The 12,653-nt window shown below is 44.2% G+C and overlaps 1 protein-coding gene across 1 annotated transcript in view; it reads right to left on the reverse strand.

Moving 5' to 3' along the window:
- The window catches only part of LOC134572475 (zinc-alpha-2-glycoprotein-like), a 55,252-nt gene that overhangs the window by 18,195 nt on the left and 24,404 nt on the right, over window positions 1-12,653 (reverse strand). The window contains exon 5 of the mRNA XM_063431464.1: window positions 5,082-5,186. Within this exon, the coding sequence (XP_063287534.1) occupies window positions 5,082-5,186 (105 nt within the window). The remainder of the gene's footprint in view (window positions 1-5,081; window positions 5,187-12,653) is intronic.

Raw genomic sequence — 12,653 nt, forward strand, 5'->3', positions numbered from 1 at the left:
TAAAAGTTCCAGTTGAAGAGCAGGAGGAACGAAATGACGGCCCGCAGGAGTCTGTTTAGGTGCTAGATGTTGCAACTTAATGATCTCGGCCAATAATGGAGAATGAATCCTGAGATTCGTATTAGCAATGATATTGCATTTCGGAACTATAGAAGAAAGAACTGGTTCAGGTACAGTAGAAGGTTCATATTTGCGAGATAATGCATCGGCTTTAGTGTTTTTAGAACCAGGTCTGTAAGTCAGTACATAATTGAAGTGAGTCAGGAATAAGGACCAACGAGCTTGTCTAGAGGATAAGCGCTTAGCCTCCCCAATATAGGACAAGTTTTTGTGGTCCGTCAAAATCGTAATAGGGTGTAGGGTCCCCTCCAACAAATGTCTCCACTCCTTTAAGGCTTTAATGACTGCTAACAGTTCCCTTTCCACGATGTCATATCTGCTCTCAGGCCCAGCAAATTTCTTAGAGAAGAAACCATAAGGGTGTAACGGTTTATCCACCCCTAACCTTTGAGACAGAACAGCCCCAACTGCTGTCTCAGAGGCATCGACCTCGAGCAAGAAAGGCAGAGTCGTATCAGGATGGACTAGAATGGGAGCCGAGGCAAAAAGTTCCTTGAGAGTCTTGAAAGCACCCAGAGCTTCCTTAGACCAGAACTTAGTATCAGCCCCTTGTTTGGTCATATTGGTAATAGGCGCAATGATAGAGGAGTATCCTTTAATGAAGCGCCTATAGTAGTTGGAAAAACCAATAAACCTTTGGATAGCCTTGAGTCCTTTGGGCAAGGGCCAGTCTAAAATAGATTGAAGTTTTACAGGATCCATTTTAAAACCTTCCCCAGAAATCACGTATCCAAGAAAGTCTACCTGAGACTGATCAAAACTGCACTTCTCCAATTTGCAATATAGGCCATGTTGCAGCAGCTTGTGTAATACCTTTCTGGCCTGTCTATGGTGAGTCTCAATCTCCTTAGAGTGTATTAGTATGTCGTCCAGGTAAACAATAACACAATCATGCTGAAACTCCCTAAGTACCTCATTAATCAAATCTTGAAATACTGCAGGAGCATTGCATAGTCCAAATGGCATAACAGTGTATTCGTAATGGCCATACCGGGTATTGAATGCCGTCATCCACTCGTGACCTTGCTGGATTCTCACCAAATTGTAAGCCCCTCTGAGATCTAACTTGGTGAAGATTTTGGAGCCCTTAAGACGATCAAATAACTCGGTAATCAGTGGGATAGGATAGGCATTTCTGACAGTTATTTTATTCAAGCCTCGGTAATCGATACAAGGTCTCAGCGTGCCATCCTTCTTCTTAATGAAAAAGAACCCAGCCCCGGCCGGAGACGAAGACCTCCTGATGAATCCCTTTTCTAAATTCTCCCGAATATACTCCTCTAGAACCGAGTTTTCCTGAACAGACAAAGGATATACATGGCCCCTCGGAGGCATAGTCCCGGGTAGCAGCTTAATTTTACAGTCAAATGACCTGTGTGGCGGCAAAGAATCGGCATTCTTCTTGTCAAACACTGCCCTTAAGTCTAGGTAAAGGTCTGGTATTTGTCTTTCTGTGGACTGAGTAGGATTCTCCGGTATGTTAACATTAGCTAATGGAGAAACCTTGCACAAACACCGATCCTGGCAGCCCTGGCCCCACGAGAGTATCTCCCCTAACTCCCAATCGATAATAGGGTTATGTTTCTTCAACCATGGGTACCCCAGAACTATGGGAACGGAAGGAGACGAAATGAGCATAAGAGATAAATTCTCCGTGTGTAGGATACCAACATTTAAATTAATGGGTATGGTCTCACGAAAGATAACAGGGTCTAGTAGTGGTCTACCATCTATGGCCTCAACGGCCAAGGGTGTCTCCGTTAGCTGGGATGGGAAATTGTTTTTACTAGCAAAGGCTTGGTCGATACAATTCTCAGCAGCACCGGAATCTATCAATGCCATAGCCCTTCCCCCAAGTTAAGGAAACTGGTAGCAGAAGCCTGTGATCTTTATAATTAGGAGTAGAGGACAAAATAGAAACACCCAAGGCCTGTCCTCTAAAGAGACTTAGGTGCGAGCGTTTCCCGGGCGGTTAGAACAGTTCGAGAGTAAATGACCCTTGGCTCCACAATACATACACAAACCCTCTCTTCTCCTGTACTGTCTTTCCTCCTCAGAGAGGCGGGTATACCCTTTCTGCATAGGTTCAGTAAGCAAAGATACCGTGGAGTCAGGACTTGGAAAAGCGGGAGCTAACCTAAAAGAAGGTCTCCGGTTCCTCTCTCGAGTGTTCTGTCTCTCTCTTAAACGTTCATCTATACGAGAGATGAACGAAATTAAATCCTCTAAATTCTCAGGGAGTTCTCAGGTAGCAACCTCATCAAGGATTACATCAGATAGGCCATTCAAAAATACATCCATATACGCCTGCTCATTCCACTTGATTTCTGCCGCCAGAGACCTGAACTCTAGTGCATAATCCACCAGTGTTTGGTTCTCCTGTCTCAGGCGCAACAGTAATCTGGCTGCATTAACCTTTCTACCTGGAGGGTCAAATGTTCTTCTAAAAGCAGCTACAAATGCGTTATAGTTATAAACTAATGGATTATCGTTCTCCCATAGTGGGTTGGCCCATCTCAGAGCTTTCTCAATGAGTAGGGTGATAATAAATCCTACTTTTGCCCTATCTGTAGGATAAGAGCGAGGTTGCAATTCAAAGTGGATACTAATTTGGTTTAAAAAACCACGACACTTCTCAGGAGCCCCACCATAGCGTACTGGGGGGGTAATGTGAGAAGAAGCACCCACTGTGGCTACCTCTAGACCTGAACCGACAGGAGAAACAGGGGTATTACGTATCTCCTCTGGTGGGTTATTGGCACAAGCTAATAGAGCCTGTAGCGCAAGCGCCATCTGATCCATTCTGTGATCCATGGCTTCAAACCTAGGATCAGGAGCAGCCAGCTGACTGTTTGTACTTGCAGGATCCATTGGCCCTGTCGTAATGTCAGGATCGGGACAGGGATCCAACACGCAGAGTACAAACAGTAGCCAGATACGTATACCGGACCTTAGAATGGCCGGACTAACGTAAGTAGTACAGTATAGAATGGTCAAAGACAAGCCGAGGTCGAGGGTAACAGAAGACAGGTAAGCGAGAGACAAGCCGAATCAAGGGTAACAGAGATAAGCAGAGTAAGGTAAACAAGCCGGGTCAAAACCAAAAGGGATAATAGAATACACAAGCACTGAGTGACTAGAACAAGCTAGAACCACGACAGGGCAATGAGCTAATGAAAGAAGCTCTGTTAAATACCCTGTTCAGAGCAGTAACCACGCCTCCGAGGCGTCCTGATTGGTCCTGCAGCAATTGACTGACAGGTCGTTCCGGGGGAGTGTCCTGATGACTACTTCCTGCCTAGATGCTGTAAAAGGCAGTCACTCCCTCGCGGCCGGCCTAGCATGACCGGATAGACCGCGGGGAAGGGAGCCATCAGACCGTCTGGATGGAGGAACAGCTAAGTCTCTACCTCTTTCGGAGGTAGAGACCACAGGTACCCTGACAGTAACAGCTAATGTTTTGGTGTGGGTGCTGGTATAATTTAGAATTTCAGGATTCTGGGCGGAAGCAGGAGGGCTGTTTATATAATGGGTATTGTGGGTAGGAAAACATTGAGAGGAAGATTGAGGAGTTGTGGTGTGAAGATTCAAATCCCAGCCACCTTTCTTTTAACTGAAGCTGAACCCTGGGTATCTGTGATGATACGGCCTTAGTATATCGTCCATGGGTATTCTTTTTACATAACTTGCACCACTAAACTGATCCACTAAATGCTGGGACTCCTCTAAGGTAGTGTATGCAGGATATACTGAGCGGATATCTGGTTACTATGTAAGCATGCGTGGGATAGGCATAAGGCTATCCTAGCTATAGGATAAGGCCAGGGACTAATGAAAGTATTTAGAAAATTGGTCAGCCTAGATGGGCCGAATGGTTCTTATCTGCCGTCACATTCTATGTTTCTATCCATCCAGTCTTCTGGCAATACTTGTATTAGCAATAACTCTGTAGAGGACAATGAATAGCCATGTCTTGTGAGACCTCATGGAAGAGAAAAACAAGCTTCTTTCTTGGCAACTCAACAGAACTCTCACTCTGAGTTTATTGTATCAAGCTTACCTAGATCACATCATACAGTAGAATAAACATTACACAAAACGTCCACCAATGGGAATACTGAACAGGGCACTGGAGAAGAACTACAAAGATACAAAGTGACTCCTTACACTAGTTAGCACCTCCCCCTGTGCCAATACACCATGTCAACAAAAGGTTATCTTGATTGGACTTACTGTCCCTTCAGAGCAATCTCTGGTTACATCAACACAGCCATTTGCTGTAGTAGATAGACTCGCTGGCTCCCACTACAGGTGGTCACTCACAGTGCAGCATTTAACTTGATTAGCCCACAGAATACATTTCACACCTAACTATACTTTATAGTTTATAGAGCTGCTGCCCCCACTTTTGTTGACCCACAGCTGCATATACAGACACACACTGCTCTATGTACAATACAGGCACACAACACAGCGATACCTGGATACATGGGAAACAGTCACAAAAATGGTGACACAAGCTTGTGGCTTGCGTCAAACAAATCAGGCCATCCATCTCCTTCCTGGTGTTGAGGACAATAAATCCCAATACACAAATCTCCATTCTGCTATTATCTTTCTATGGCCAAGGATCCAAAGGCTGGACTCAACTAGAGGGCAGGAAGGAAATACTTATCTGCACCCCAGGAAAGGGTCTGCTGTGAGAAGCTTAACCAAAGAAACAGCCAATGGCAGAAGGGCAAGTCATACACAGTAATACTACAGGGAGAGTTCTACCCAGTCGCAATGCTGGATTGAGAGTGTCAGGGTGACTACACATGTGTTCAAGTTATAGTGATTAGAATGTCTGTTCACTTGCAGGGAAATCCTGTAGCCCTGCTTTCTTATAACAAGATCCTTATAAAGTGCTTTATTGTACTATTGTATTATAAAAGTAACTGGAGACAACCTCTCTCACTTACCTGATCGCATCTTCCAAATAAACGTCCCAAGGACAGTGATGGAGAAAATCACTGCAGCAATAATGCCAATAGCTCTATACACAGCTTTACTGTCTGGCTTTGGTTCTGAGTGAAAGAGAAACAAAGGGAATATGAGTCAGATGTTCAAATTGCTCTTTATCATAGAAATGGATACATTTAATAACTATTGATACCGGAGAAACTGACGGAAGCCAAGCACAGAGAGATGGACACAGGTTTCTTCAGGAAGGAAGAGATTCTTTATTGGATCACCGATCGGGACTCAGAGGGACTAGCGTCACCAAAATACAGCAAAGTCTGAGTACTGAATACATAGAGTACATTCCTTATATAGCACTGTAGCTCCTCCCACAATTAACTACACCCACACATACCCTTAACCTATTTAATAAATAGAGTCTAAACTCATCCATCCGGTCTAACCACGTGGCTCATCTGATACAAAGGAGAGGGACGCGTAATTCCAGTTCTTACATTCCTGCACCTGGTCAGTACAGTGATAACAGTATCTTAGCTACGTGTAATTAACTAACTGATACTACAAACACATATACATACATATGCCTTGTGGCAATCTTAGCCTGCTAAACTTGTATTTTACTGGAATTACATCACATTCCCCCCTTTGATGCCTCTGATATTTCACAATTACTTGAGGCATCACTTAACCTTGGTTTGCATATACCTCAGGTTACCATGAACCAGACCAGACTTATCTTATGATGTGAATCTTTTAACACTCATCTTCCTGCATTGGTTCTCCTTGATCTAGAGCCTTATACTTATATATCGCCATTATCTGTGCAGCAGCCTTCCTCTCTGCTATACTTCCTATCAGGCTTTGCACAGACCTAACTACTAAGGGTATAAGACACGGTAGGAGTAGACACAACAGTAAAATCAGTAGGACTCCACCTACCACTGCCTTAAGCCCTCCAAACCACTCATACCAGCTACCAAACCAACTACTTGGATTGTACCCTTTCCATACCTGAGTAGGCACATGCACTAGTTTAACCATATGGCTAGTAAGCTCAGCTATTGCTTGCCCTTCGTCATCTATTTGAAGACAGCAATTGCTCAGGTTAAACTTCCCACATACACCTCCCTCTACTGCCAAAAGGTAATCCAAGGCTAATCTATTTTGGTACACTGCTGTCCTCATCCTGGTATTATGCTTCGCTAGAAGATTGAGTGCTTGTGAGGTCTCATTAGTAATAATCTCAACCACCGCCTGTAATCTTATAATACGGTTGAGCATATAAATTGGGGTTCTATAACCAAAGGTACCATCTTCTGCCCACGTGGCTGGCCCATAATAATCTATGATACGCTGGGGAGGCCATTCATTATCTTCCCAGGTGCCTATCTCTAAGGGTCCCCTTTTCTTCCTATGATTCACATCATACACTTTAACACCTAAAGTCTCACCTGTTTCAATCGGTAACAAGAAGAAGGATGGTTTGAGCATACCCAACACACATGCCCCTTCCCAGTCCTGTGGCAACTCCGAATAGGCTTTCTTACCACAGATCCAGTACAAATTTGCTGGGGCTCTCCAGGTAGATGTGATGGATAAATCAAACCACACATCCTTTAAACTGGCATATCTAGCAAACGGGTTAGATGGTTCTGAGACATTTGAAGCCGACCACCAAGTTGTATTTTTAGTATCATCATCATAAGCTTTTTGCCCTAGACAAGTTAATTCTCCTACAGAAGTATTATACATTATTCCTTTCCTTGCTATGCAAACATAACCTATGATGGAGGTCTTTAATCTCCACTCAGATTTACCTCTAACACTCAAATGATAATCGGCTTGTGTAGATATTAGTTGGTCAACTGCCTCAGAACCGGACATTACCTCCTTTGCTTCCCAAGGCCATTGGTCTCCCATGTTAGTACCTCCACACACATAGCAGTTGGTAACATTAAGACTACCGGCAATACTTTCAGCTAGGTCAATGAACAGGTTTTTAGCGTTATGGGGGATCTTATTATCTATACTCATCTCTTCATAAAAGGAATGGTATACTTGATGAGTCTGGGAGGATACCGTATCAGTCTCTATTCCTATAAACAATAATGTCCCAGGATCTAAACCCGTCCCGTATATCTGAAACCCAAATAAATTTCCATACTTATCTAAGAACTTGTCGGGGTTATTAATAAGTATATGGACTGGGTTGCATTCCATAGACTTACAATAAGGGCTAGTCGGCAACTTAGTCACTATCATGTCTTTATCTACTGTCTGTCCCCAAGTCGCCCACCCCACACAAGACCAATATGGACAAAAGTTATAGTCTTTATTTGGGCATCTAGGACTCACATATTTATTTTTACTACTGGGACAAATATATTTATCATTAGACCCATACGTCCTCTCCCATCTAAGATCCCCACATACATTCCACGGTTTTCTACCACTTGATATCGCCTTACATGCATCAAATAGCAGAACACCCGAAGAATGTACGGATTCTAACACCGTCTTATTAATTAGGGTCCCCTGAGGATCTCCATTCCTGAGAGTCAACCAAATTGTACGAGGTTGATACTCTGGACTGAAGCACTTAGGTTCTCCTACTCCTAAATAGCACACACTATAGTCTATATTTAGGTATCTACATCTTGATACCTCTCCTTTACATTCGTATTGTGAATGCCAAATTAGGGTTTGGGAAATATGGTTACCTGTTCTCGTAGTCTTAATGCATACCTCACAGCTAGGAGTGTCGGTACCTCTACCTTCCTGAATATAAAAACACATATAAATAAACACAATCAAAAGCACATCTTTCGCCGTCATCCTCAGTCTTCGTCCGTGCGATGGAACCTCAGCTTCCAGGATGTGAGGGCTGCAGGGAATGGAGTTCTGCTCGTCTTCACAGGTGTCCCTTCGAGACTTTCCTGGCTTATACACTATGTGTTGGTAAGCGGACAGGCTTTATTATGGCCTTCTCACTCACACCTGTAACAATAAAATTTGTAATCCACAATAATTCCTCGTTACTCCGACTGAGTAGTGCGTTTCAACCGGATCTTGCAGGGATTCTCTGGATCTGCTGTAATTTGCCAAGAATCGACTGCTGCTGGTTTAACCCTGGAGTGATGTATCCACGGAGTTACTTCGGCTACTTTTATCGCTGTAGGGGTAGACAAAAGAACAACATAAGGACCTCTCCACTTGGGCCCTAACGGTACATTATTCCACTCTTTAATCCACACTTGGTCTCCTGGATGATAACTATGAACAGGGGGATAAATATTCACAGGTGATCTATCTTGTACCCATTTCTGTACCTCCTCCATAGTCTTACCCAACTCTACAACCTGCTGCCGGGTAATTCCTTCTCCCAACTGACTCAAGTCCCCCCTTAAGTTACCAAGTACGGGAGGTGGTCGCCCATACATGATTTCAAAAGGAGAGAGGCCCATCCTTCTGGTAGGGGTACTGCGGATTCGCAATAAAGCTATGGGTAAGAGAACGTTCCACTTAAGTTGGGTTTCCTGACACATTTTAGCCAACTGGTTCTTTATAGTTCTATTCATTCTCTCTACCTTACCAGAACTCTGGGGTCTATATGCAGTATGAAGCCTCCACTTTATACCAAGCATATGAGTCAGTTGTTGTAGGCACTGATGAACAAAAGCTGGACCATTGTCCGATCCTATAGAACAGGGTAGTCCATATCGGGTATTATTTCTCGTAGCAGGAATCTTACAACTTCTCCTGCTTTCTCTGTACGAGTAGGACATGCTTCTACCCAGCCTGAATAGGTGCACACAATTACCAACAGGTAACGATGTCCACCCGATTTAGGCATTACTGTAAAGTCTATTTGTAGATCGGACATGGGGAGTCCCCCCATAAACTGGACTCCTGGTGGCTTTACTGGTCCTTGTCTTGCATTATTCTTAGCACACGTTACACATCTGCGTACAATGGCCTGAGTCAAGTTGGACAATCTTGGTATGTAGAAATGTTTCCTGAGAGATTCTTCAGTACTGTCTCTCCCAGAATGTGTCCCGTTGTGATAATTTTGGACAATTTCTACCGCTAGTGATGCTGGTATGACTATTCTTCCATCTTCTAGCTGATACCACTTGTTCTCCAAATACTTTCCCGGTTCAGTCTTTAACCACTCCTCTTCTTGAGCTGTATAAACTGGAGTCCATTGGGACAGTGGAGTTGGTATAAGAGCAGCTATATGCCCCACATACTCCTGTCTTCCTGATTCAGCAGCACGCTTAGCTGCACTATCTGCCATCCGATTTCCCTTGGTTACATCACCATCTCCTCTCAGATGCGCTCGACAATGTATGATACCGACTTCTTTCGGCTCCCACACTGCTTCCAATAGTTGTAGGATTTCAGCTGCGTACTTGATTTCTTTGCCTTCTGAATTCAGTAGTCCTCTTTCTTTATACAAAGCTCCGTGGGCATGAGTGGTTAAAAACGCATACTTAGAGTCCGTATAGATATTTACTCTTAAACCTTCAGCCAATTGTAACGCTCGTGTTAGTGCTATTAATTCTGCCTTTTGTGCTGATGTTCCTTTCGCCAGTGGCCGAGCTTCTATCACCTTGTCTATTGTTGTTACTGCATATCCTGCATAGCGGATCCCTTCTTTCACATAACTACTGCCGTCGGTGTAATATTGAACATCGGGGTTCTGGATGGGAAAATCACGAAGATCTGGTCTACTTGAAAATACTTCATCCATTACTTCCAAACAATCATGTTGACTTTCAGTAGGTTGTGGCAAAAGGGTAGCTGGATTTAAGGTGTTTACAGTCTCTAAATGCACTCTTGGGTTTTCACACAACATTGCTTGATACTTGGTCATACGGCTATTACTAAACCAATGATTTCCTTTGTAATCCAACAACGTCTGTACTGCATGTGGGACTCGTACATAAAGTTCTTGACCCAGAGTGAGTTTATCGGCTTCAGCTACTAGCAGGGCGGCTGCAGCTACGGCTCTTAGACAAGGTGGAAGTCCGCTGGCCACTGCATCCAGTTGCTTAGACATGTAGGCAACAGGTCTTTGCCATGATCCCAAGTACTGTGTCAATACTCCCACAGCCATTCTTCTTTGCTCGTGTACATATAAGTAGAATGGTCGTGTGTGATCAGGTAGACCTAATGCTGGGGCACTCATCAAAGCCTTCTTCACATCTTCAAATGCCGTTTGCTGTTCTTGGGTCCATAAGAAGGGGTCGTGCTCTGTACCTTTGATGGCTGCGTACAGAGGTTTTGCCAGTATCGCATAGCTGGGAATCCATATCCTACAGAAGCCTGCTGCCCCCAAGAATTCTCGCACTTGTCTTCTATTCTTGGGTATTGGTATTTGGCAGACAGCTTCTTTTCTCTCTGGCCCCATAATCCTTTGACCTTCAGAGATATGGAATCCCAGATACTTGACAGTTGGCAAACACAACTGAGCCTTCTTCCTGGACACCTTGTATCCTGCCTTCCAGAGAATATGTAGTAGATCGTGCGTTGCTTGCTGACATTTTTCTTTTGTAACTGCTGCTATCAACAAGTCATCTACATACTGTAACAATACACACTCTCCTGGGATGGACTCGAAATCCAATAGATCTTGACTTAGGGCTGAACCAAATAGGGTAGGTGAATTTTTAAACCCTTGGGGCAGTCTTGTCCAAGTCATTTGGCGTTTTGAGCCCGTTACAGCGTTCTCCCATTGGAAAGCGAAAATACATTGACTTTCTGTGGCAATTCGGAGGCAAAAGAAGGCATCTTTGAGATCTAAGACTGTGAAGTAAGTAGCCCCGCCCGGAATTAAAGCAAGCAGGTTATATGGATTGGGTACAACTGGATGTATGCTAACAACCGCATCATTGACTGCTCTTAAGTCCTGTACAGGTCGATACTCATCTGTACCGGGCTTTTGAACAGGCAGCAATGGGGTGTTCCAGGGGGAAGTACAGAATTTTAGGATACCATACCGTATGAACTTATCCAGATAGGATTGGATGTTCTTCTTAGCCTTCTGCGGAATGTGATATTGTCTTAGGCTCACTGGATAAACCCCATGTTTCAGTTCAATTTTTATTGGTGGAATATTGTGGGCCAGTCCTGGTGGGTTGTTCTCTGCCCAAACTCCTGGTATGTTAAACAATGTCTCATCACTCCTAGGGTTTTGGCTAGTCAACACTGTATAAAGTCGCCACTCTTCTTCCTTTGGTACAGATAAAGTCATAATACCTGAAGGTCCATTAAACTTTAAAGATGTTGTTCCATTTGGTAGGAACGTAATCTGCGCTTGTAATTTTGATAGCATATCACGTCCCAGCAATTGGACTGGACATTCAGGCATATAAAGGAATTGGTGTTTTACTACGTGGCCTCCCAATGTACAGAGTCGACTTTTAAGAACCGGTTTTTCAGCACTTCTTCCAGTTGCTCCTATCACAGTAATAGTCCTTCCAGATGGAGGAGCAACTAGATTAGTCACCACTGAATGTTCAGCACCAGTGTCGATCATGAACGCACTCCTTTTTCCCCCTATTGATACATCGACCATAGGCTCCGCTCGACCAAGGGGGAAGGAGCCCGGTCGGTATCAATAGTCCTCCATGACAGTGTCAGCCAATCCTACAAAGTCCCTACCTTCTCTATCGCGGGACCTTTGCGCTGCTGGAATATACCTGTCTTCCCTAACACTTCCTCTGTTCCCATTACTCCCTCTATAACCATTACTCCCTCCGGGGCCTCCTCTACCTCTCACTCTACCTCTAAAGTTTCCGTAGCCTGCCCTGGGTTGGTCTCTCTCGTACTGCTCTCTTTGCGGACATTCGTTCCTCCAATGCCCTTCTTCCTTGCAATACGCGCATTGATCCCTACTCAAAGGCTCCCTACTCCATCTATTATTGCCTCTATCTGGGCCCCGTTTATCTACGCCTGCGATCGCTACCGCTAGCATATCAGCCTTTTTACGCATCTTGCGCTCTTCCTCTTTCTTACTTTCTGTATCCCTGTTCATATAGACCTTATTTGCTACCTCCATTAGTTGGGTGATGGACATACCTGCAAACCCTTCTAACTTTTGTAGCTTGCGCTTAATATCTCCGTATGCTTGGCTGACAAAGGCGGAGTTAACCATTCGGGAATTGTCTGCGTCTTCCGGATTAAAGGGGGTGTACAAGCGGTACGCCTCCAATAATCGGTCATAAAAGACACTGGGCGCTTCATCGCTTTTCTGAATCACCTCAACTGTCTTTGACATATTAATAGCCTTCTTTCCTCCGGCTTTCATGCCAGCAATTATAGCGTCTCTATAGGCTCTGAGTTGAACCATATCAGCACCATTTACGTTCCAATCGGGATCGGTGTTGGGATAGTGTGTCGCGGCCCATGCTGCTGGATTGGCTTGGTTCAAAGCACGGGCTCTATCCTCTAATGCTTTAATGGCTGCTTGATTTATTCTTGTCCTTTCCTCATTGTTAAATAAAGTCATTAGTAACTGCTGGCAATCAGCCCATGTCGGATTATGCGTCTGTACTATTGAGGTGAAC

This window comes from Pelobates fuscus, chromosome 9 (assembly GCF_036172605.1).
Source record: "Pelobates fuscus isolate aPelFus1 chromosome 9, aPelFus1.pri, whole genome shotgun sequence".
Taxonomy (NCBI): Eukaryota; Metazoa; Chordata; class Amphibia; order Anura; family Pelobatidae; genus Pelobates; species Pelobates fuscus.